Source organism: Pistacia vera, unplaced genomic scaffold (genome assembly GCF_008641045.1).
Source record: "Pistacia vera cultivar Batoury unplaced genomic scaffold, PisVer_v2 Contig459, whole genome shotgun sequence".
In the NCBI taxonomy this organism is placed as follows: Eukaryota; Viridiplantae; Streptophyta; class Magnoliopsida; order Sapindales; family Anacardiaceae; genus Pistacia; species Pistacia vera.
In genome coordinates, this window is record NW_022196289.1 from 855,016 (window position 1) to 881,439 (window position 26,424).

Sequence of the window (26,424 nt, forward strand, 5' to 3'; positions counted from 1 at the left end):
TACGTAATCTTATAATGAATTAAGTAATCATGCTATAAATCTTTAATGTAATATTATAATCAATTAAATTTGTAATAATTTAATTAAGTATTGTACTAATATTTATAATTGAATGTTATAATTAATTAACCAATCATTTAATTAAGTAATCATTTTTTTATAATATAATTTTATAATTAATTAAGTAATTATACTATAAATCTATAATGTAATGTTATAATTAATTAAGCAGTGTACTAAATTACTAATGTGATATTATAAACTTATAATCAATTAAGTAATCATTTAACTATAATATAATGTTATAACTTATAATTGATTAAGTAATCATTTTACTAGTAATGTATTAATGTTTATCAATTTATTTTATATAATTAATTAATTACTAATTTATTACAGATATACTTAGAACTTGATAATTGTATAAATAACTAAATATTATATTATTATTCAATCAACTTACTATTTTATTTGAAAATAATTCTTTTATAACATTAAAATACTTTTAATTGGTCCTAATTCCAATTATACATTTAATTAATCAATACTTTAATATTAATATATTATAATATATTAAAGTTTTTTATATGGTATAGTTTATATGTAATAAGTATAATTGTATATTTATTTAATTAGGTTATTGTAAAAATTTAACTTTTTCCATTTTAATTTTTTTATATGTAAAATTATAATAGACCCCCCATTCTTCACAGATATTTATTTCAGCCCAAGTTCTAAAACAGGTTCCAAAACAGGGTATCTACTGCAGGTTCTAAGCTGAACCAGAGCCGAAACCGCACAGTATCAGTTCCAAAAAAATAGAATCGGAACCTACTTGCACAGTGTCAGTTCTGGGCAAGGTTATGGTTCTACCCGCTACCTGTGCTCATCCCTAGACTTAAATGCATTTAACTCCTCAAGTTTAGGTCTACTAGTTTAAGGTTAGTATGCAGTTTAAACTTTAAAGTACTAAGATATACATCCTCTGAATTTAACAAACATGGTTAGGAAGCAGAATTTGGGCTAAACTAGAACAATATCAAAATGAGGGGTATTTTACTTTTAAATAGAAAAATCCTCCTAACTAACCGATTATGTAAATGTTTATTAAATTCAAAGTTGGCAAATTCAAGTATTTTAAAACACATGATGAATTATGAGCAACCGTGAAACAAAATTCCGCTCAAACCTTTAGGGAGCATTTGGTTAGGGTGTATTTGGCATTACTAGGGGTAAGTGATCTGATATTACTTTATTACCATGTTTGGTTGTCAAGTAATATAAGATACCGGTAATCTTTAAATATCAATAGTGGTTACTATTAGTAATATTGGAGATAATCTGATTACCACTATTTTCTTAGGTTTTCTAAGATTACCAAGGTTATCTTTTTTTGTTACAATTTTATCCCTTATTAATAAAAATTTTGGACAATAATGCCCCTATTTTAAAAGAAATTTACATTAATATCTTATTTCAATTTTACCCTTGTTTAATTAAATTTTTGGACAATAATGCCCTTATATTTAAAACAATTTACAGACCACTACTACCACCCAGCCACCACCACCGACAGTGGAACAACAACCACGGACCGCCGCGGGAAAGTCGCTGGTGTCCCTAAAAAAGAACGAGATTCAATGGGAGGCTCCGGGAGGTTTTGGTGTAGCCGTTTTCGGCCATATTAATGGCAAAAAATGGCCATATCGGGCCAGATCTGGCCGAAAATGGCCAGATCTATTCTGGCTATTTCTAGCCAGATTGTTGGAACTAGCCGTTAACGGCTAGAGCCCTGGCCGTTAACGGCCAGATCTATTCTGGCCGGAATAGATCTGGCCGCTAACGGCCAGGTCCATGGTCGTTAACGGCCAGATCTAGCTTGATATGGCCGTTTTCGGCCATCAATATGGTCAGAAACGGCCATATCGAAGCCTCTTGGTCACGGTGAGCTACTCACGGGGACTTTTGGAGACTTCCGACGGTGGTTTGCGGTGGCGGCAGGAGGTGGGGGTGATTTCGTCATAAATTAAAGTTTTATATAAGCGAGGGTGTTTTAGCTAAATCTGAAATATTGGGGGTTAAAAGAAATTATTCATAAAATAATAATAAAAATAATATTATATTAATATTTAAAAAATAGACAATTTAGTAATTTAAATAACATACCCACCAATTTATTCTCCATAACCAAACATATTAATAGAATATACCCACCAACTAACCAAACACATTTTCCTAAAGATTCACAGTAATCTTCCAAGGTAATCTATCTTTCCAGTAATTCAACATTCCCAGTAATCTAACATTCCTGAACCAAACGCCCCCTTAGGGAACATTCCACTGTCCACTTTTACTTTCTCCATCTTGGAAGAAGAGCTTGTTTGGCATGTATACTTCATATTTGCAATTCCATTTATGTGTTAACCAGAAATAGGAGATCCGGGTGACTACTAGAGAATTATCTGGTCAAACTTTCAAAACCTCAAAGGATTAGTTAAGTGAAGTACACGTAGACTAGTTCAGACACTCTCGATGACAAAAAAAAAAAAACATAGGGGATCGAAAACACTTAACCACATTTAATTATATTATTATTTTCAAAAATGTTTTCACCTCATTTATTACCCATCAAGTTTCAACCTATTTTAATTTATATTACCAACACTCCACTGCTTGGAGAAAAACTACATTGCTTCACCAACATCAAAGCAAAATTTTGAAAAGAAAAAGTAATATTTGGATAAAGGAAAATAAGAACATGGGAATTGCTTGGAGAATTGGAGAGAAGTACATTCAATTCCTTAACTAACATGAAAGCAAAATTTGGTAAAAGAAAAAGAGCATGCATAAAGGAAAAGAATATGGGAATCGCTTGGAGAAACTACATTCTTCAACTAGAATATATCAAAGGTATATAAATTCGACAAAAACAAGAGAGGTTGCATGAAGAAAAGAACATGGGATTTGCTTGGAGAAAACTACATTCCTTGATTACTATCAAAGCTAAATGTTTAAATCTTTAATGCATCTAATAAAAGTTCACTGAAATTTTCTCCAAAGCTATCTATAATACTATACAAATAACATATTACTCAATTATTTATGGTATTCTACGCCTGATGTGATATGTGAAAACAAAGAAATGTAACCCTGCAGTGTGAAATCTCTTACCTTCTATTGTTTCTATAATTCAATGGCGGAGCCTGCACTGGCCTAGGGTGGGCCAGCGCCCTCCCTGAAATTTAAAAAAATCCACAAGGTTTTATAAGTTTGCAATTTCTAATCAATTTATGTAATTTCTAAATTAGTAATGTAATTATCAAACTCAAAAACAAGATAAATAGAATACTTAGATTATAAATAAATAAGGTCTGTCTTATACAAATTTAATTTAACTCGTTATATGTAAAAAAATATTATGAAGTTTATATATATATATATATTTTCCTAAACTTGATAATTATGGTTTTAGTGTAGGGAAAATATATTATTACCAAAATAGGCTTCTAATTGGTTTCTTTAATTTAGCTTACTCATAAAAAATTGGTATTTTTATGGGTTTTGTTATATTAGTATGACTTAACAAGGATTATTTGCTGAACTTTATGGATGTCTTCTCAAAGGAATAGCCAATTAGATCATCTTTAAAAAAGAAAAAATGGCATCTTTAACAAAGGACTTTATAACCACTATAAATTCATGCCTCGATGGAGAATGTTGGAACTTGACCACTCATAAATTAATGCCTTTTACTATTCAAAGTACTTAAATTATTGGGCAAAGGAGTGCTCTGAAAAACACTTCAAACAAAATTCTGCTCAAACCTTTAGGGAACATTGGGAATAATTTCTACTATCTACTTCTGCTTTTTCAATCTTGGAAGAAGAGCTTGTTTGGCATGTATATTTCATATTTGCAATTCCATTTCTGAGTTAACAAAAATTAGAGGGACAGAACCACCATTAGGTGGTCGAGTGGTCAACTAGGACTCTTAAATGTATTGTTCAATAAATCTTGAGTTTGATGCATCTCGGCCCCTAATAGGAGAGATTATTGGAACTCTTATCCAGTCGGTAGTTCCAAGGTCCCGAATGATAAGTTAAGATGCACCCAAGCTAGTCCAAACACCCTTGGTCATCAAAAAATAAAAAAATAGAGGGACAAAAAGCACTTAAATCACTAGAATTTGATTTCTTAAGATTTATATTACCAAAACAATTTTGTAAAGCATTGCAATGGCTCCTTCATCACTTCACTAGTCAAAACAAATTTTGAAAAGAAAAAGTATTGTATGCATAAAGGAAAACAAGAATATAGGAATTGCTTGGAGAGTTGGAGATAGAGAAGTACATTCCTTAACTAACATCAAAGCAAAATTTGGCAAAAGAAAAAGAGCATGCATAAAGGATAAGAATATGGGAATTGCTTGGAGAAAACTACATTCTTTCTTTAACTAGCATATATCAAAGGTAAATTTGGCAAAAACAAGAGAGTGTACATGCAGAAAACAATATGGAAATTGCTTGGAGAAAACTGCATTAACTTCTTATTCACAAGTATCAAAGCTAAATGTTTAATTCTTTAATCCATCTATTGATATATTCCTTGAAATTTTCTCCAAAGTTGTATATAATACTATACAAATACTATATTCTAAATTTTATAATGTAATTAAACCAGAAATATAAAAGTGATTCATTACCCACGTGGAAGTAAGTTAAATTTAATTGTATTTTTTGTCAAATTAAAAGTAATGGAATTTAAATCAAATTTGAAGGATAATAGTAAAAAAATGCAATAAATGATAAAATAAATAAAGATAAATTCACATAATATAAAACCACATATAAAAGATTTAGGCTAATTAATACTTTAGAGTTAGACATGAGAGAAACTTAAAAATTAATAGAATAAAGCAGGAGGGGCATACTTGTAATGGGCTAAAATATTAAGGAAAAAATAATTTAAAATTTTAGAGGGGGCCAAAGTAATTGATTAAAATACTAGGGGTAAAATGAATTTTAAATTTTAAGTGGGGCACATCACCCCTCTGGATATCTATATTTAAGTATTTACCCGAAAGGGCGCCATTGCCACAACACTGGCATACCAAATTTACCTTACAACAAATCATCTTCCCTTACTCAACTGCGATATTAAACAATGGCTGAAGTGATTGTCTCCGCAATCCTGAAGCAATTGGATTTTGTCCTGAATCCAACTGATCATGACAAGGCGAGACCCGTCGTGCATTCTGAAGACGAAGGCGAAACGCTCAAGGCGAGAGCCGCGAGACTGGACGTGGGTGCTGATGCTGAAGTCAAAACGCTCAAAACCAATTTTGAGGGCATCCGGCATGTGCTTCAAGATGCAGAAGACAGACAAGTGAAGGAAATGGATGTGAAGCATTGGCTGGATAAGCTTACCGACACTTCCTATGAGATTGATGACGTGTTGGATGAGTGGAGCACTGCCATTCATAAGTTGAAGATGGAAGTTGAAAATGCTTCCACGTTTGAGAAGGTGTGTTTCCAAATCCTTTCTCATTGTTTTTCTACTGAGAAAATTGTCTTGCGTCGTGATATTGCTATTAAGATAAAAATTCTGAATCAAAGGCTAGATAATTTAGCTACAGAGAAAAATAAGTTCAAGTTTAGCTCTAAGAAAGACACTAGAGAGCTAGAATCACCAAGGACTGCTGCCTCTTTTTGTTATGAAACAAAAATATATGGAAGAGATGATGCTAAGAAAGAAATTGTAGCCTTCTTGCTAAGCGAGAGTAGTGAAGGGCCAATTATTCCTATCCTTTCAATTATAGGAATAGGAGGAATTGGAAAAACGTCTCTTGCTCGACTTGCTTTTAATGAGAAAGAGATGAATACCCATTTTGATGTTAAAATTTGGGTGACTCTGTCTGATTGTGTTAATGAGATTAAGATTGCCAAAGCAATTCTTGAATCTCTGAAAAGTACGCATGCTAAGCTAAGTCTAGGGAGATTAGACACTTTGTTAAAACAGATGCATCAATTTCTAGAGGGAAAAAAGTTTCTTCTTGTCCTAGATAATGTCTGCACAAAAAATTCCATCAATTGGAAAAAATTAAAGTACTGTCTTAATTGTGGTTGTCAAGGAAGTAGAATTGTCTTGACCGCACGTGAAGAGAGTACCGCAAATAAGATAGAAACCACCAAAATAATCAACCTAGGAAAATTATCTGATGAGGATTCTTGGTCATTATTTAGGCAAATTGCGTTTAATGGAAGGACTAGTGAAGTGCCTAAAAACTTAGAAGATTTTCGTAGAAAAGTTGAAAGTAAGTGCCAAGGCTTGCCTCTTGCTATAAAGATATTGGGGAATTTATTGAGTTTGAAAGAAAAAACTGAACAATGGCAAAATGTTTTAGATAGTAAACTGTGGGAGTTAGAAGAGATAGAACGGGAAAGTGTTTTAAATGGTAAACTATGGGAGTTAGAAGAGATAAAAAAAATACTTTTCCCAGCTTTAATGTTGAGTTATTATGATTTGCCTGCTGAATTGAGAAAATGTTTCTCATATTGTGCCATTTTCCCCAAGGATTATAAGATAGAGAAAGACAAGTTAATTAAGTTGTGGATAGGCCAAGGTTACATTAAGGTAGATGGAGAGTTAATTGGTGAAGGGTATTTTCAAAACTTAGTGAGGCACTCTTTTTTTCAAGATCCTGAAAGAAGTGGACATGATGGTAACATAGTAAGTTATAAGATGCATGATATTGTGCACGACTTTGCTCAATTTCTAACGCAAAATGAATGTTTTACTATGAATGTTGATGATCATGAAGAGTCTCAATTAGAGTTTTCTTACAAAAGAACTCATCATTTAATGATATTAGGAGACTCAATTCCTATTGCCATTTGCAATGAGAAAAAATTGCGTAGCCTTCTTCTTGTTGTTAACCGTACATTTGATGTTGTATTTGAAGTAGATTTGATCAAATTATTTGATCAGTTGACTTGTCTGAGGACATTAGATTTGAGTGACTGTTCAATTACAAAAGTTCCAGGAGGAATAAAAAAGTTGATACATTTGAGATATCTTAACTTATCTCAAAATAAAAAATTGGGAGAGTTGCCTGAGATGGTGTGTGATTTGTATAATTTGCAAACCTTGGATCTTTATGGTTGCATTAGACTTGTAAAACTACCACAGGAGATAGGAAAGTTAATCAACTTGAGGCATTTAATAAATTATGATAATAAATCGTTAAGTTACATGCCAAAAGGAATGGAGAGATTAACTCGTCTTCGTACACTGAGTAAATTTGTTATCAGTGATGGTGGTCACAGTAAGAAAGCCTGTACTAGTCTTGAATGTTTGAAAAAGTTGAACCACCCTAAAGGATCTTTTCAGTTAGAAGGGTTGGGAAATGTGAAAAATGTTAGTGCAATTAAATTAGCAGAATTCCACAATAAGAAAAACCTGATTGATTTGAGCTTAAAATTCAATCAAACCAGGTCAAATGAGCGTCATGAATTAGTTCTTGAAGCCTTACAACCACCTCAAAATCTAGAAAAATTAAAGATAGATGACTACAAAGGCCAAACTATATCCCCCCCTTGGATGTTCTCATTAACCATGTTGAGAGCGTTAACACTCTCTAATTGCATAAACTGTGAGAAATTGCCTACTTTGGGTGAATTACCATCCCTTGCATCACTCAAGATAAGTCAAATGAGTGGCGTGAAAACAGTAAGTAAAGAATTTTTGAGAATAGAAAATGACTATCTATCATCACCATCATCATCATCTATTGCCTTTTCCAAACTAGAATCTCTTACGATTTGGAAAATGAAAAATTGGGAAGAGTGGAATTCTGGGATTACAAGGAGTGGGGATGGAAACATGACATGTCTTACTTCATTGTCCATTCGATATTGTGAGAACTTAAAGGCATTACCAGACTACATTCTTCAGTCGACAACACTCAAGCTATTGGATGTTAGAAATTGCTTATTTTCACGTACAGAAAAAATCGTGTTCCCCAACGTCACCAACTTAACTCTTCGTGATTGCATGGAAGAGTGTGAGCATTTACCTCCTTTGGGAAAATTAGCATCCCTTGAATCACTTAGGCTATTGGATATGAAGGGTGTGAAAAAAGTCAGTAATGAATTTTTGGGAATAGAAAAGGGTGGCACAACTCCTGTTGTCTTCCCCAAGTTGAAATCTCTTGAGTTTTGTCGTATGAAACAATGGGAAGAGTGGGATATCACCAAGGAAGATAATATTAGTATCATGCCATGTCTTCATACCTTGAAAATTAGTGATTGCAACAAATTAAAAGCCTTGCCAGATCACATTCTTTCTGAAACGACAACACTACAGAAATTGGACATCAGTTGGTGCTCTATTCTAGAAGAACATTACGAAAAGGAGAAGGAGAAGGAGAAACAGAAAGGAAGAGATTGGCCCAAAATCTCTCACATTCCTCATATCATAATTGGTAATAAACATGTGCAATATCCTAGGCAGCAGTCATTTTCATCACCTACAGGTAATTTCTTCTCTTCTTTTTAGTTGTTTCATTAGTTGTTGAAGTTCAAAAAAAATGCCACGGTTTTCTTTGGTAATTCAAGTATGGTGTTGATGTATAAAATATTGAAATGTATTTAACATCTTTAAATTATAAGCGGAAATGTGTGTGGTTCCTTTTGATTGATGAAGATTCATTTTGACAGCCTAGCATAGGAATGCTTGATAGATGAACTGGTTGTTTTCACTGAGCTAAGGGTGGTTCTCTTGGGATCATATAGATACTGTTATTAAACGTGTGCTGAGGACAGCTGAGATTTGGTGAATGGAGATTGTGAGGAGAAAAGATGGTTTGTAATTCAGGGGAAATAGGTGCTTGCTCTCATGTGAAATGGAGAGTTTCAGCGGAATTGCTGATGGCTTATATGGGGAAGTTTCTGGTGAGTTTTTTTCTTTTTCTCTAGCTATTGCTTTAAAGTATTGGAAAAGATTTTCTCATTTTCTTAATGTTTCAGGCTCTATAATACGATTTGAATGCAGACATTTATGGAAGTCATTGTAGGCATCAATCCTCATATGCATTGGGTAGCCATACAAGCAATCAAGGTGTTTTCCAAGAATATTAGCCTTGAATTTCAGGTCAGTATCATCAATGAGATCTGGCTGCATTGCAATTGCTATGATTGATCTCTAACTCAGATTGACTGTGCCTTTAGTACTAAATCATCTAACTTACAATTGTGTCTTTAATTTGTTGCCTTTGTTAATGCATTTTCGCAAGATAACTTACAATATGCTAGCATAATGGTAAAGCATCTGAGACGAGAATCAAGTGGAGGCAAAGTGGCAATTCGTAGAAAGAGAAAGCAAACATTTCCAGTTTTCATTGTTAATCTTTAATATGTGCAAAGATACTTTCATTGCATTCTCATATAACCTTTTTTTAATCTTTCACCCTCTCTATTATAGTTGTTATTTGTAATTCAACAAGGAGATGTTTGTAAAAAATACAGTTATCATATTTGTAATTTTAAAGTAGAAAATCAATTTCATCCTGTTTCTGATGTTTGATGGATAACTGCAGAACAAAACAGAGGAGTTTGCTTAACTCATCGTGGTTTGTAAATTGAGCAAAAAATTGTGTATTGCTTCATACAACATGTTATGATTCTACCATCATAAATATCGTCATCTTATTTGAAATGTGTTGTTTTCTTGTGGTATCTTATAGCCAGAGGAGTCAACTTCCTTCCATCAAAATGATTATATATCAACAAAAAACAGTCATATACATGTGGTATCTCTTCTGAAAGTCATCTTTATCACCAGAGGCACCAAGATGTGGTAAAGCTCTTGTAATTTGTGTAATCAAAGAAGCACCTTACATATCAAGGTTATACATTTGAAACAAATCACAAAACACAGAAGATTTGTATTATTTGGTTTAATATTATAGTCTTTGAACTGATCAGTTGTTGTTGTTTACAAGGGAATGGATTATACAATATTCTTATTCAACCAAGAAGGAAGAAGTCACATAACTGTCTAGAGGAGGTAAGATCATTCAATCAAATATATAATTGAATGATAGTGATATTTGTTGGGTATCATTATTATGCTTTTATGAATGAATCTTACTGCGATTTTTCAGACACCTTGGTCTTTACATAATAGTTGGTATCATTATTGTTCTCTAATGAAGAGTATGCAAGTTCATTGTTCCCAGATTTTACAGAGAAGGAAATGTTATGGCAGATTTGGATTTTTCATTTTCGAGCTTGCAATGGTGGGATAATCCCCCTTCATCTATTTCCAAGGAACTCCACCATCATGTTTGGCATGTATTTCTATATAGGTTTAGTTGAAGTTTACTTGTAATTTTGTACTTCATGCATTTGCATTTGCATTCTCTTTATTCATTGTATATATAGCTTTTTGAGGGGTAAGGCTCATTACGTCCCCCCCTATCTAGGTGTCATTTGTTTTTTTAACTATTAATAAAATTTTCCCTCGTGCCGCCGAGGTTTCTTTTTTTTTTGAAAAAAAAAAATCATTTTATGTGTCTTGTAGACGTATTAAAGTTATCCAATTAATCAGACATTATCCTTTTGATATGTAATATTATGTATGCAATACAAAAACAAATCACTCGTCTTACCAAGTGAGACTTTGTTCGAAACTGGTCGTATTCGTTTTGGTCACAAATCGTTTTCCAATTTTAAGCAAAATTCTTCCCAGTAAAGAAAAAAAAAAATTGAATCACACTTATAAAAACCCCTATTGAACAGTGAAAAAACAAAAGATAGATTGCACAAGAGTGAATAGAGAAGGATATTCTAGGGTTTTAAAGTCCCAAAATTGCAAGAAACACATAGGAATTCTGTTAGGATCCACATGGGAAGGGAAAAGGGTGGGCATGTGTGTTATAAACAGCTTAGATACCCTCTTTTAGCAAACTGGTTTCCTAAGGAGAGTTCTACTCAAGTCCATGAAAGACTCATGGCTTAGCCCCATTGTTGAGTTATTGGAGTGGTTTCCTATCAAATGGTATCATAGCATAATCCTGCGTCTACGTAGCAATCCACACATGACAGACTGACCTTGGGCCCGGGCTGTTACCCTGAGAAAGGGGATCTTCGTAGTCACCCTTGGGGTAAAGAGATCGATGCGTGGTGGAATGTTAGGATCCCACATTAGAAGGGAAAATGGTAAGCACGTTCTACCGATCCCATGAAAGACCCATGGCCCAACCCAATTGTTTGAGTTGTTGGCGCTGTTTTAAAAACTGGATCGGTCCACGAACCGGTCACGTGTCCGGTTCGAGTCAACACCAAAACCGTTATAATGTAATAAGCTGCTTTAAATCGTTTTAAAACTGGATAATTTCACTGAACCGTCGGTCCAACCGGATTGACGGATAAACTGGTTGAAAAACCCTTAAATCCCTAATACCCCCTTGCAGCATACGCAACCCTTTCTCTGTTTCTCATCTTCTTCTCTCTCAGTTTCTTGCGAAAATTTCTCAACTCCTTCTCTCATCTCTGCGAAAATTTCTCAGCTTCGTCTCTGTTCTCTCATCTCTGTGAAAATTTCTCACCTTCTTCTCTGTTCTCTATGAAAATTTCTCTCTGAAATCCCACCCAAATCGCAATTGAACTCTCTGAAATCGACGACGACGTCTTCCTTCCTCACTGGAAATCGACGACGTCTTCCTCCCTCGCTGAAAATCGACGACGACAGCTCCTTTCCTCACTGGAAATCGACGGTGACAGCTCCATTCATTGATGACAGCTCCATTCCTCGATCCAGGTAATAAACACGCCATTCCTCGATCCAGCTTCAATAATCAATAATGATTTCGTTGCAAACTTTATCTGGAGCAATGTGTATGTGCATGTATTTCTAGATTATGTATTTGAATTCACCCTGCTCCTGCTCCTGGTTTTGTTTTTCTTTTGCTGGCTAAAAGCAGAAAGACTTTTTGAAGTGACCTCTGGGCATAAGAAAGCTGTTTCATATGTGAAATTCTTGTCAAATAATGAACTTGCTTCTGCATCTACTGACAGCACACTACGGTTATGGGATGTGAAAGAGAATCTGCCAGTGAGTAAATATTGCTTTAACCAAAATTATCATGTAGATAATCCTTTCATTTGAAGTTTGCATGCCCATTTGAAGTTTGGTTTTGGAAGCAGTGAGATTGGGACGAAATTGATAGAAGTAAAATCATGAAGTGCATTTTGCAAATCACAAAAAGGAAATTCAAATTAAGCTCATAAAAGAAGGAAATATTTTTTCTTCTTTTTTGAGCTTAATTTCGTATATGTATTTATGTAGTTAGCAGAACTTTTATTGATATACTTTATGTTTTACTTTAGTTATTTTATGTACAACTATCAACTGATTTTGTGGTATGTTTGTTGCTAAGTACTTATTGTATGTGCATGTATTTCCAAATTATGTATTTGAATTCCGTACTTGAATGTTTATGTTTTACTTCTATTGTATGTTTGTGGATGGAATAAGGACTTATGACGACAGGATGTTGCATGATGACATAGCAAGAATACAACTTGACTTGATTCAAATGATTCAAGCTAAAAACAATAACATGCATGAAACTTAGAAAAGAAATAAAGAGTCACAAGAAGAGATGAGACAAATGAAAAGTAGGGAAAAGGATTCTCATGATGTGTGATGATGTCACCAGTCCAACCGACGGTCCAACCGGTTGGACCGTGACCTGTCCATCAGAGCGGGTTGCCCTCCAGTTCAGTTTTTAAAACAATGGTTGTTGGGGTGGATTCCTATCAAGGTCATTCTTGATTTTCTCTTATCTTTGTATTACTGTTCTCGTCTCTTTAACATTATGGTGGTTTCAATGGTGGTTTATTTTGGCTAGGGGTGGGCAAAATTTTAGGGTAGAACCGGAACCGACGGGTACCCAGGTGTCAGTTCCGGTTCCTACCCGAAACCGGCCGTAACAGGGTAGGTTCTAGTTCCAAAAAATTGGAACTGATACTAGTTCTGGTTCTAGTTACCGAAAACCGAGAACCGAGACTAAATTGATAAAATATTAAAGAATAGGGGTTTTTTGTTATTTTGCATATCATATAAATATAAAAGAAAATTTTTGTTTTTTTATCTTCGTACAAAAAATCTTATTAATTTTCATTAAAATATCAGTTTTTCAATATATTCTTATTAATATTTAAGTTTCACTTATTACTTGATTAAGAAATTAATATATATTAAGACATTTACGTTAAATAATAACTTTTAAATATTTATTATCGGTGAAAACAAACAATTAAATACTTATAATAAAGCATCAAACATCAAGTAAATATAAACAAATATATTATTTAATGTTTAGCACTTAATTTTTAGGGGTGTAATTATAATTTTATAAGGGTTTATTTGTCATTTTTTTTAGAAAATGGGGGGTAATTGATATTTTTTAGGATACCCGGAACAGGAACCAAAACCTGTAATAGAGGTTCCAGTTCCAAGTTTTTAGGAACCGAAACCGAAGGTTCCAATTCTGATTTCAAATCAAAGAAACCGACCAGTTCTAGTTCCGATTCCTTTTATTTTGGATGGGTACTCAGGCCCGCCCACCCCTTCAAGGGCGTTACCATCTAAACCAAAGCACATATAATATCATGTTCTCAAACCCCAAATACGTCAACGAAAACAGCTTCCAATATAGAAGCCAACTGCTAAAATTGAAGGTATTATTGTTATTTAAGGTTTTTTTTTTTTTTTTTGAAAAGTAACAAACAAACAAACAAAAAAAAAAAAAAAATCAGTTTACGAACTTTGATTTGATGGTTGAAATAACAGTGAACTTCAATTATCAAAAAGTTAACTACCATTTAAAATATTTTACAGGATTTTTTGTTTGGATGATAATTACCTCCAAGAGTCTTAATGACATTTATGAGAAAGTGAAGGACCTGTAAGTTAACATTCAAGCCACTGGAGGATGTAACAGGATTTGGTTTCTAGATAAACTCTAGTAAACCCACCATCGGTTTGGTAAAAGTACTCAGTTGCCTCCATTTGTAATCTTTTTTTTGTTATACATGCAAGCTTTTATGGTCTTTCAACATCCGGGTTTTTCTCTTTTTATCGGTGAATTGGATTAACTGATGAGGTCTTTATATGGGTAAGTTTATTCATTGAATTTTCTTTTACTTATTTTTTTTTTTTTTTTAAATTTTTATCTTTCAAATCTTTCGAGAAAAGGGTTAAAGCAAAAACTACAAACACTCTACACGTTAAGTAGCTAGCATCAAATAATACTTCAGTGGGAAGAAAAGAAAAGAATATGGGCATTGCTTAAGCTTGGAGTAAATTAAGTTAAACATACCTTAACTAGCATCAAAGCAATATGTCAGTTCTCTCTATTATGCCTTATTCTTCTTTTTCACTCTTCTTACTTGTAAAATGACGGGCTGCCTTTATCTTTTTCTTTTTTTTCTATCAAAAGTGAATTCCTTTCACTTTTCTTTCTTTTTCTTTTGTTTTGATTGCTTTGGGCTTTTGGGCTTCATGCCCATTGTGTCCAAACCCATACCTGTAGGTGGTCAGCCACAGTTGTCCTCATTGCTTCACCCTAAAAGGATTTCGACAACTTTGCATGTGAAAGTATACACCGAATTCTGTAAATAATAGCACGGTTTTATTTTTTCAGCAAATTCATTATGTTGTGTTTTTGGCGCTATTTTCTCAAGGTTGATCCCATGAATTCTGTAGCATTCCTCAAATGGACCTTTGTACACTCCACCATTATATGCACATACACATTTAAGCTTTATGCATGTTTCCCTCTCAAAGGCAACATTAAAGTAGCTCAACACCTAGTATTTAATTTTCGAAGTAAAAGCCCACACTTTCGAGTAATATAGTATTGAGCACCACCAAGACTCATAGCATTCATATAACAAACATATCAGTATGAATTAAATCTAACACATTTGATCTTTTGGAAGGATAATTCTTGAATGCAAATCTATGTTCTTTACTAGTCAAGTAATGAATATTGGAATTCAACATCTTTCAAGCTAGGGAGAAGTTGCTTCTTAGTGAGAATTTGCATCCCTTTCTCACTCAAGTGACCAAGTCGCATATACCATAACTTTGTGAAGGAGTCTTCAATTGAGTTTACTTCCCTATTAAAAGATTTGGCATGAGTCATGTAAAGAGAGTTGAGTTTCTTCCCTCTAGCCATTATCAAGGATCCTTTATTGAGCTTCCATTTTTCATCACCAAAGTGATTTTAGTATCCTTCATCCTCAACAGTACTAGTGGTGATCAAGTCAAGATGGATATTGGGAACATGTTGCACATTCTTCAAAGCAACTTATAACCAATGTCTATGTTATGCCTAAAAAATCAGGACTGACGTAAGCTTACATCAGTTAGCTCCAATCAGATTTCAGGAAGGCTTTGTGTCGTCCGGGTGTTGCCTTGTTGACCCAAGACAGAGAGAATACGACTGTCATCAACTTATTTCAGATTTAGGTTTTGTCTATGAGTGACTAAGGACCACACACCTATCTAAACACCAGATAATTTGAGGATATTTCCTAAGTTATCAGCTAATGGGAGGCAAGGAAGGACTTGCACGACACCTACCCACTTGCAGATTTGCAATCATTACCTTGAATTTCTCTACTATAAATAGAGGACTCCCCCTCTCATTTTCGGGGTTCTGATACTGAACCCTCATTCTGATTGTATTCTCTATCTTCAGAGCAAACATAACCTATGAGAAAGAGTCTGACTTGATATTCGCTCTAAATACTCAGTTATTGTACCTCTGCTCATTGTTCGCTATACGCGACCTATTGTAATCTTTCATATATAAAAGAAACAGTGGATGTAGGATTCGCTTTAAGCATCCGAACCACTTTAAAAATCATTTCTCATTCATTATTCAGTCTTTGTATTGGATTATATTGATCAGCTCTGTCATAATCATTCACGTGTAATTTCTAAGGCTTCCTTAGCACTTTGCATATGCAAATCGTTGGTATCAAAATCACGCATCAATAGTTTGGCACTAGAAGGAGTGCTTGATTTTATATTTGCTCTTCATTTAGAATCTTTGATTAGTCAGTTCTATTTGTGAACAAATGGCTCGTGGTCTTGAAACCGAGTGAACTAGCACCAATAACGAGGAGATCCCCCGGGTACAAGATGTTATTTCTCCCGAAGTACCTCCAGTCACCCAAGGTACCGCAATGGATATCCCCTCAACCTCTTAGCTCGATCCAGCTGTGATGAATTACCTGGAAAGGTTCAATAATACTCTCCAAACAGTTAGCCGAAGGTTAGATCATTTGGATCAAGTCGTACCGCCCTATTCTGATAAGGCAAAGCCATTTCCAAAAATGCTTGTAGGTTGCGCTAAAGCGTCGAAATGGGCAGAAACTCATACCACACGCACTACAGTGCATAAGAACAAGGGAAAGCAAGTGGCTGACGATAGACCAAAAGGCTCAAAAGGGCTAGTGAATACCGATCATTAAGCAAGTAGAATATTTGTAACTTTGCAACTTGGCGGTATATCAGAACATGAGCCATCTAATGCCACATTGCATGGGCACCCCACAAGACTGCACGGCATGAAGATTCCCATCATCGTCTGAATGATGGTTCCGACCATCACTGCGAAGGAAACACCTACCATACACGGGTCAGTTTTGACCACCGCAGAGGTCAAGATCACTCCCCAAGTCATTCAGTGCCTTCACATGGCTCCAGCTAGCATGTGCCAAGGTATGCCGAAGGCTCCGACCGAGGCGTGGAAAAGTCTGATCTGCGGTCTTTCCTTCCTTAGATTGAAAAAAGTGATCTCTAGGTCGCTCTGCTTCCTTAGATTGAGGAATTACAGCGAGCTCTGGATCAACTTAAAGCTTAGCAGAATGAGCGAGGGCAAGTTGTTGAGGCTTCTCCCTTTTCTCCAGTAGTCTTGACTGCTCATCTCTTGTCAAGATTTAGAATGCCCGTTATGTGAGCATTCGATGGGAATTATGATCCGCAGGATCATCTCTATGAGTTTAACGATCTCATGGAGCTTTACCAAGTTTTTAACTTGGTGAAATGTTGCTACTTAGCAGTAACTCTAACTGTCCATGCTAAGCGTTGGCTTAGATCGCTTCTGCCATGATCTATCATCTCGTGGCAGTAGATGAGTTCGTTAATTTTGAGACACTTCCAGGCTAATAGGAAGTTCTCAATGTCGTTGAACTATCTCAATAACATATGGAAGGAGATGAATGAATCTTTTTAGTCCTACATTGATAGGTTCCACAAGGAGTTGAATAAGGTAGCTAATACACCAGAAGATTCAGTTTGAACTCTTATTATTGTGAGAGTTCGCCAGCAAACTAACCTATGGAAGAAACTGCAATCTGAGGACGATATTTCCCTCACTCGCTTCTACAAACTCATTGAGAAATATCTCAGAATTAAAAATTTTGTGGCTACTTTAAATCACCACAAACTTGGTCCTTCAACCAGTGCTCCCAATCGAAGGGAGGAAAACTAAGGAAAGAGTAGTAGAAGGCCTGATCGTAAGTGGGCTAATGACGATCAAAGAAAGGGAAAGATACAGTGGTTTGAGCCCAAGAAATCCTATGCCCAAGTCCCTCGTCACAATCGCGACAAGAATCAGTATACTCCATTAAATGCATCGGTGTCAGTTATTCTATATAAATCAGAAAAAGCTAATCTGCTCGAAGAGCCTAAGCCCATAAAAAATCCCCATTCTATAAGAAATAGCAAGAAGTATTGTCGTTATCATTGGGATAATAGGCACCATACCGATGAATGTCGAGCTCTTAAGTAGGCTATTAAAGACCTCATTGAAAAAAGGCACTTTAAGAAGTATATTGATGGTTCAACTCCCATTCGAGAGAAGGACTAGGAGGATGATGGGAAGAAGCGTCGTGGTCATAAGGGTCTCCATTTTGTAGGGATTATATTTGGAAGACCACATCTCGTGGGGAATTCTCAAGATGCTAAGAAAAAGTACGCTCAAGAAGCTTCTCATGATCTCGTGAGTGTATTAAACAAGGCACTGCGACCTGCTAAGGTGCGCAAAGAAAAGGAGATTACCTTCTCAGAGAAAGACGCGATGCGATTACATCACCCTTATGAGGATGCACTCATCATCCCAGCTAAAATAGGTCGGTGCGAGCTCCATAAAATGTTGGTGGATAATTGGAGCATCGTAAACATCATATTTCAGTGAGCATTTGAGGAAATGCAATTGGAAGAGGAAGATCTCAAGCCTGCCTTTATCCCCCTCTATGGCTTTACTTGGGATCATCTGATTCCCAAGGGAACGATTGCACTTCTGGTCACTTTGGGTGAGACCTATGAAATGACCAAGATGATAGAATTTCTTGTAGTAGACTGTCCGTTCACTTTTAATGACATATTGGGACGACCCTACTCCGGAACTTCAAAGCTGTCCAATAAGGTGTGGGGAAGTTAAGTAGTCTCAGCGTGAATCTCGCGACTGCTATGTAAGAGCAGTGCAGATGACATACAAAGGAAAAGGGAAACCACTGAGCATTCCCGAGCAGGCTATGGCAATCAACAAGATCGAACCATAGCTAGGTCCAGTGGAAGACAACATAGATCCTCGTGTTCAGGAGGAGTATTCCCATAGTGGGCTTGTTGAGACTCTATTTGTGGTATCAGTCAACCAGAATGAGCTGACTCGTGTGTTAAAAATCAAAAGCAATCTCAGCCCTTAGCTCACTACTGATTTAACAAGCTTCCTCAAGCAGAATATAGATGTTTTTGCATGAACTCATGCTGACATGGTCGAGATTAGCTCGAATATAATATGTCATGCCCTCAACATCGATAGCGTGGTCAAACCAATTCGCTAGAAAGAAAGAACCATGGACTCAGAGCGTTATACTGCTCTTAAAGTTGAGGTGGATAAGATCCTCTCAATCGGGTTCATTCTGGAGGCTTATTACCTAATTTGGGTCGTCAATCCTATTTTTGTAAAGAAACCCAATGGCAAGTAGCGAACCTGTGTTGATTTCACGAATCTCAACAAAGCTTTTCCAAAGGATAGTTTCCATTTGCCCAGAATCGATCAGCTCATTGATGCCATTTCTAGGCATGAGTTGTTAAGCTTCATGGATGCCTATTCGGGGTATAATCAAATCTCGATATACATGTTCAACGAAGAGCATACCTCGTTTATCATAGATCAAGGATTGTATTGCTAACAAGTCATGCCCTTCGGTCTAAAAAATGTTAGGGCGACCTACCAGTGTTTGGTTAACCGTATGTTTTTTGAGCAAATCAGGAAATCAATAGAGGTCTATGTCAATGACATGCTGGCCAAGTCGCATGTCACTTCAGATCACATAGCTAACCTCGTGGAAATGTTTGATATACTCCGAAGGTATAGAATCAAACTTAATCTTCTTAAGTGTTCATTTGGAGTATCCTCAGGGAAATTCCTAGGGTATATGGTTAACCATCGGGGAATTGAAGTCAACCCTAAGAAAATCCAAGCTCTCCTAGATATGAAAAGTTTCACCAATCGAAAGCAAGTTTAGAGCTTGAATAGAAGAATAACAGCTTTTAGTCGCTTCATATCGAGAGCAACAGATTGTTGTTTACCATTCTTCAATATACTTAGGGCTAACAAGAGATTTGAATGGACTCTAGAGTGTAAGCGAGTCTTTCAAAGTATAAAAGAGCATCTCTGAAAACCACCTCTTTTGTCCAAGCCTTTTCCCAAGAAAATCTTATTTCTTTACTTGTCCGTCTCCCAGTATGCGGTCAAGGCGGCTCTCATTCAAGAAGAGGATAGAATTTAGTGGCCAATGTATTACACGAGTAAATGACTGCTGGATGCCGAAACACGATATCTAGAGATGTAATGATTAGTTTAGGCCTTACTGATCACTTCCAAGAAGCTGTGACCTTATTTCCATACCCACACCATTTATGTATTAACCAACTACCCACTTAAGCAGGTCTTTCAAAAGCTAGAGGCTTCAGATAAATTGCTCAAGTGGGTTATGGAACTAAGCCAGTTCGATCTACATTACAGACCGAAAACAACAATCAAAGGGCAGGCTGTTGCTAACTTTATTTCAAACTTCTCTTATCAGCCTAATCGAGAATCCGAACAACTAGCTAGTAAAGTTATTTGAAGAAAGCCAAGGCCGCACTTGAGCCCTTCAAGCATTATACGATCAGACAAATCCCGAGAGATAGTAATTCTATTGCAGATGCTTTGGAAAAGATAGCCTCATTGCTGGAATCCGATGCTCCGGATAGTATTCTAATCAAGTACATCGAAGTTCCCAGCATTAGCTCACCTGATCAGGTCGTAGCCGCAATTGAATTCGTTTCCTGGATGACTCTGACTATTCAGTATCTCAGAGATGGGGTTCTTCCTAACAAGGTTTTAAAACCCAACCTGGAGAGTGACCTGATCAGGTCACCAGGTTGGCCAATCGAACCAGTTCAACCGTCGAGTCGAATCGTGATGTCATCATGCTGATGTCAGTGTGATGACGTCACTCTGACATCAACATGACATAAAAAAATAATACAACATGACGTATAAAAATAATAAAATAATAAAAAAGCAGTTCAACCACTAGGTCAAACCTGTTGGAGTGGCGGTTCATAACAAAAAATCCAGTCCAACTGCAGTTTAAACTGTGTCATTTGAAAATTCTGATTTTTTAGTCAAACCAACCGGACTCGATCACCGGTTCTCAGTTCAACTGATTGAACTGGCCGGGCAGGGCCAGGTTTTAAAACCATGCTTCCTAACAGCAAGATTGAGGCAGGCTCCTGTGAACTAGAGTTGTTCGTTACACTCTCATCAGAGATCGGTTGTATAAATGAGAGTTTAGCACTCTCCTCCTCCGATGTGTAATAGATGATAAAGCAGATTATATCATGAGAGAGATACATGAAGGGATATGTAGTAATCACACTGCCACATGATCTCTCGCCAATAATATCATCCTTCGGGGATATTATTGGCTTCTACTTTATGAAGATGCCTTCAACTTTGTGAAAAAGTGTGATAAGTGCCAAAGATTCGCAAACATCCCACAAGCTCCTTCCTACCAGTTAACGATGATGACCAGTCCTTAGCCATTCTCTATGTGGGGAATTGATCTCATTGGACTCACGTCAACCAATAAAGGTGGCATCAAATATGCAGTGCTCGCAGTGGATTATTTCACTAAGTGGGTTGAAGCAGAACCTTTGGCTGCGATCACTACAAAGAAGCTCAAAGACTTCATCTTCAAGAATATAGTGTGTCACTATAGGATTCCTCATACACTCATCTCTGATAACGGGAAATAGTTCGATAATGAGAAATTCAAGTAATTTTGCAAAGAGCTAGGGATTCATAAGAAATTCGCCTCAGTAGCAAGACCGTAAGCTAATGATCAAGTTGAAGCTATCAACAAGACTATCAAATACACATTGAAGGCCAAGCTTGGCGCAGCCAATGACAATTGGGCCGATGATCTCCTAGAAGTTCTATGGGCATATAAAAAGACTTCGAGAACCTCTACTTCAAAAACACCCTTCTCATTGGCATATGGCTGCAAGGCGATGGTTCCAGTGGAAGCATGAGCTGGTTTACTTTAGAAAGAATTTTACAATGAAACAGAGAATGAAGCACTCTTGCGTGCAACTCTGGACTTAGTTGAAGAACACTGCGACAAGGCTTGGTTGAGGATAACTTCCTCCCAGCAGCGGGCTAAAAGATTCTTTGACACTAAAGTCAAGAGAAGAGACTTCCGAGTTGGCGACCTAGTGTTAAAAGAAGTCCTTCTCGGTACAAAAGAACCAAGTACTAGGGTATTGGGACCTAACTGGGAAGGCTTATATCGTGTCGCTAAGGTGATACGACCTGGAACGTATCATCTCAAAAGGCTTAATGGTTCTGAAGTACCGTGAGCTTGGAATGCTGAAAATCTTCTCCCTTATTATCAGTAATTCCGAACTCATTTATAGCTTGATTAGTTATTTACTTGTAAATTTTTCACTGTTGTAAATGCTATGAATAAGATTATCACAATTCTTCTCAAAGAATCACTTGTGTCGTAATCTCAAGTTTTGCATAATCTTATTGTTTACAATGTTTTACAAGTTTTATGATCATATATGCTATATTTGTTTTGTGAAGTACTTAAGTTATAAAAGTGCTATCACAAGTGATCAAAAGTTCTTTTATATATTTCAATGATATTTACAAAGGACGACTTGTAGCTACATCAAAAAGATAGTACAAAAGACTATATTCGAGCAGAGGAAAGAACGATCATTGGTCTTGATTACCAGGATCCCTGACTTCAGTCATCATGACCTCTAGGTCGTTCGGCTGATCACCGACCTCTAGGTCATTCGCTTAGTTTTCGTGGACCTTTGTTCTTGCTGATCATCCTCTGGGGCAGGCTCTTGTTCTTCTTGCTCTTCAGCTGCAACCATAGAACCAAGAGTAAGTTAGTATTCCTCGAGGAGGTCAAAGATATCCATGTTAGGATTGTTCAGCCGCAAGCTATAAATAGCTTTCAACGCCCAGTGAGCAGCCTTTCTCTCCATTTCAAGGCTCTGTTGCTTCATCTACTCAATCAACGAAGTGATTCATCCGTGAGAAAGTTTGAGATCTGTCTATAGCACCTTCTTCTCTTTCTCTGAGTTTTCCTATAACTTAGCTTGAGTCTTTTCAACTGCTTTTTCGGTCTTTAAGATCACTTGTAACTATTTTTCTCTTTGGTCGAAATCTATAATAAGCCTCGCTACTGTTCGTTGGAGCCCTTTATTATCGTTATCCTTCTTCTTGAGCTCGGTCTTCTGGAAGTCTACTGCTCACAGAGAAGAATTCCTTTCAGTCAGATACACATTTTACCTGACTTTGCATCTGAAGTGTCACGACCATCATTTTGGTAGGTTGAGAAGCCACGTACCTGTCAAAGGTTGTGGCAACTTGGCATTCCAAAAGGGTGTAAACCACTGGCTATAAATGGTCTAGTAGTTGCTCAAAAGATCCAACACGGATGGGTCGAGCCTCTTTGCGGTAAGGACCCCTTCAACCTGTTCCTCGCCTACTTCCCCTTAAGCAGTCGTGGTCGCTCCCTCTTTCCCTTGCAAGCTCCCAGGGGTAGTTAAGGTCCTGAGAGTGTCCCTCGAGGTTGTCCTTGTAGAGAAGAGTTGATAGGGTTATAGCTTATCTGACAATATCCTGAAGCCATCTGATTCAGATTCAGTTTCCTTTTTTATGGGTATTATTTTTCTTTTCTTTTCTTTTCTTTGTCTTCGTAGTCATGGTCTTCTTCCTTGGTGGACGAGCAGTAGCAGACTTGGGAGCTTCTTCACGTCGCTTAGCGGGTGGTTGCCTTTTGGCACTAATTTGTATCCCCCTTACAAGGATATCGCTGGAGGTCGCTCTAGCTAGTTCAGTTGGATTAATCCTGGGGAATGTGAACCCCCCAGGCTTCTTCATCATCTTCGCAACCTTTAGTGGCATAGTTGCTGCGTAGCATACAGATACATCAGCAAAAAAAGTCATCTTTTGCTAAAAAAGACTTAAGAGTTTTTCTGTGTAAGAAATACTCACGAGCAGTGTGTGACCTGTGTTGGAACACATTTATGTTGATCGCATAATGGTCTATTGCTTTCCAAATTTAATCATTTGTAACTTTTGATTGTATCACTTATCCGGGACCCGCCAAGGTGCCCAGTGGTTGCGAGCTTCTAAGACTCGTCGAGATGCCCGGTTGTTATGAGCTTCCCTCTCCAACTGTTCTTGTCTCAAAGGTGTCCATTGCCCTTAGAGTCTGTAAAGGTGCGACATGTAAGGGTGACTCAAACTTTGCATAAGTGACCTCATACAACGACTCAGAAGAGTAAAAGAACCTTGGTTTCTCTTCCATAGCCACCAAAACCCTAAAAATTCTTAAGAATGATTTTTGAAAGATCTATGCCCTAGGTTTCGACTCTTAAAAGTGTTTCTTTTTAAACACTACCCAAAAATGTTCATCATCTAAGCCTATCAGACGTCCATACCCACCATTACTATAACAACTAAGTTTTTGACAGAAATGAAAAAGAGAAAAAAGAAGCAATTTCTTTACCTCTTGATTGCTAGGAATGAATGCTCTGTTGTAGCGTTGAGTGTGCGTTAACCAAGAAGAGGATGAACTGATTTTTTTAGCACAAAAAAGTTGTTTTTCTCTCAGAAAACTTGAGTTATGTGAAAAACTTAGAATGGGCTTTGGGTTTTATAAGGTGGAAGACGACGATTGGTTTCTTTTATAAGCAACGTTTGGACGGGAATGCGTTTCCAATCATTGATTGTAACCACGCGTCACCAATCTGCACAAAGAGTGACCATCACGCTTCGTGAAGATTAACCAGTGTTTCTCTTTATTGAAATTGCCAAGAGCTAGCATGATTATCTCCTCCACATTAAATGCACCCTCATCCGCATTTAATGCTTCAAAAGGGAATGTCGTTTCAGCATGACTTGCATTTAATGCTCATGGCTGACACTTATTGCGCAGAGACACATCTGTCAGATAAAGTTTATTTTATTGACCAAGACAACTGTCAAGTGCAACGGATAACATCTGAGGAGGTTGTTCGAATAAGGCATTTTTTCCACATGTAAAGCTCGAACACCAAATGAGATGATTCTCAGTTTTCGACATCAAAGTGTTCTAAGTGTTTTCAGTTAGTGAATGACAGGTAGAGTTCAAAACACATTTTCATAGCACTGATCAAGATCTGGCTCAGGTCGTTAGTGTTGGAGTAGGTGCCCTAGAGCCAATCAATTATTGTGGAATTGACTCTTTGTAATAATGTTTATTAATCAATAAAAGGCATTATCTACTATATCATGTAAATCATAGTTGTATGTATTGATATATGTCCTTAGGATGGTAGAACTGCGACGAAGGTATCAAGTGTTTCAAATCTTGATAGTGAGAACCCTATGAGCACATATGATGGCCATTCTAAAAATGTTTGTAGCCTCAGCATTATTCTAACCAAGGACACAGATAATACGGTAAGGCCATCATAATGTTGAACGACCCTGTCGAAAGGCAGTGACTGATCTCACTTGTCAAGGTTGTTTGCCGATAACCTGGTGCAACATACGGGGGTATGCTATAGGCCGGTTTACTGGACTGACCCATCAAAGGATTCCATATAGATGGAACAAATCCTCTAACTAATGGTGATGCATGTGATCCTTAGACTTGAGATCACCGGAGCGCCTTGTGCACCGATTGGTATAGTTTGACACTAGCCCAATGCAGTTCTATTCAGAGTTGTCAATACGTTAGTGATTGGCTGCATCAAAGAGTGTATCAAGACTATGGTGGATCGAAAAAGGATTCATCACTCCCGGGTACGGGAAGAGTTATCTCACGGCACAATTCAATTAATGAAAATGACAGTAAATCTGTGATCACAGTGAGATTGAGTTGTTACTCAATCTAATTTATTATTTTGGTCATTGGTCTAGTAACTAAATATAAATATATCGAGGATAATTGAGATTGATACTATTTCCATACCTCAGTCTCGATGAGATAACAGATGATGAAAGGATTTGATTGCATGGTAACCATATCATTGACAGGTAGCTATTTCGTTGAATCCAAATCTATCGGGTGGCCTTACTAGGGGCCAATATTGGTATGTGTGTAGTGAGACGATTGATTGGTGTCAATTGCGATACTACTCATTGCCGGTATGATGAGGAGCCTACAGGTCACACACTAAATAAGACAGTTTAAGGATGGTTAACTATGGAAGGGTTTTTTCATCTTTTGGACGAAAGGGCATATTGGTAATTTTGCTGTGTAATTAAATTTACTGAAGTTGTTGCCTGTGTCCAATTTTATTGGAATAATTTAGCAAAATTACGAGTTTAATTATTGAAGTTAATATTAATATTTAATTAAATAATTAAACATGGATCTATGTGCGATTCTACCTAAGTTTGGGTAGTTGCTAAACTTTAGGGGTGGAATTGATATTTGTCTTTTCTATATAAAGAAAGGCAAAATAGGTTTTCATAGAGAGAATTCATTCATTCTTTGTTGCTATCGTGGGAGAGTGAAAAATTAGAGAGAATTTTTCTCCCTTCTTCTCTTCATCTTTTTTCACTCTTTATCCTTCCAAACCTTGAAACCTGAAAGCCAAGGATTAGTTCTAGCAAAACCAATCTTTGGTCTCTATTGTACTATTTTCGTGTGGACAATGTGAGTTTCGTCCTACACTTGGATCGATAGCGACATCGCGTTTAGAGATATTGACGAAGCCTCCAAACCCTAGTATGATCCGATCCTTATTTGGTTTTGTGTTATTTCAATT

General features: G+C 36.5%; 1 protein-coding gene across 1 annotated transcript; it reads left to right on the forward strand.

The window, feature by feature from the left end:
• Positions 1–5,114: 5,114 nt before the first annotated feature.
• Positions 5,115–10,542, forward strand: LOC116144833 (putative disease resistance protein RGA3). The gene is made up of 5 exons (XM_031430259.1): positions 5,115–8,533; positions 8,717–9,150; positions 9,743–9,855; positions 10,001–10,065; positions 10,238–10,542. Exons 1-2 carry the CDS (start codon positions 5,164–5,166, stop codon positions 8,725–8,727), a joined length of 3,381 nt encoding a protein of 1,126 aa, XP_031286119.1. The 5' UTR covers positions 5,115–5,163; the 3' UTR covers positions 8,728–9,150; positions 9,743–9,855; positions 10,001–10,065; positions 10,238–10,542.
• Positions 10,543–26,424: the final 15,882 nt, after the last annotated feature.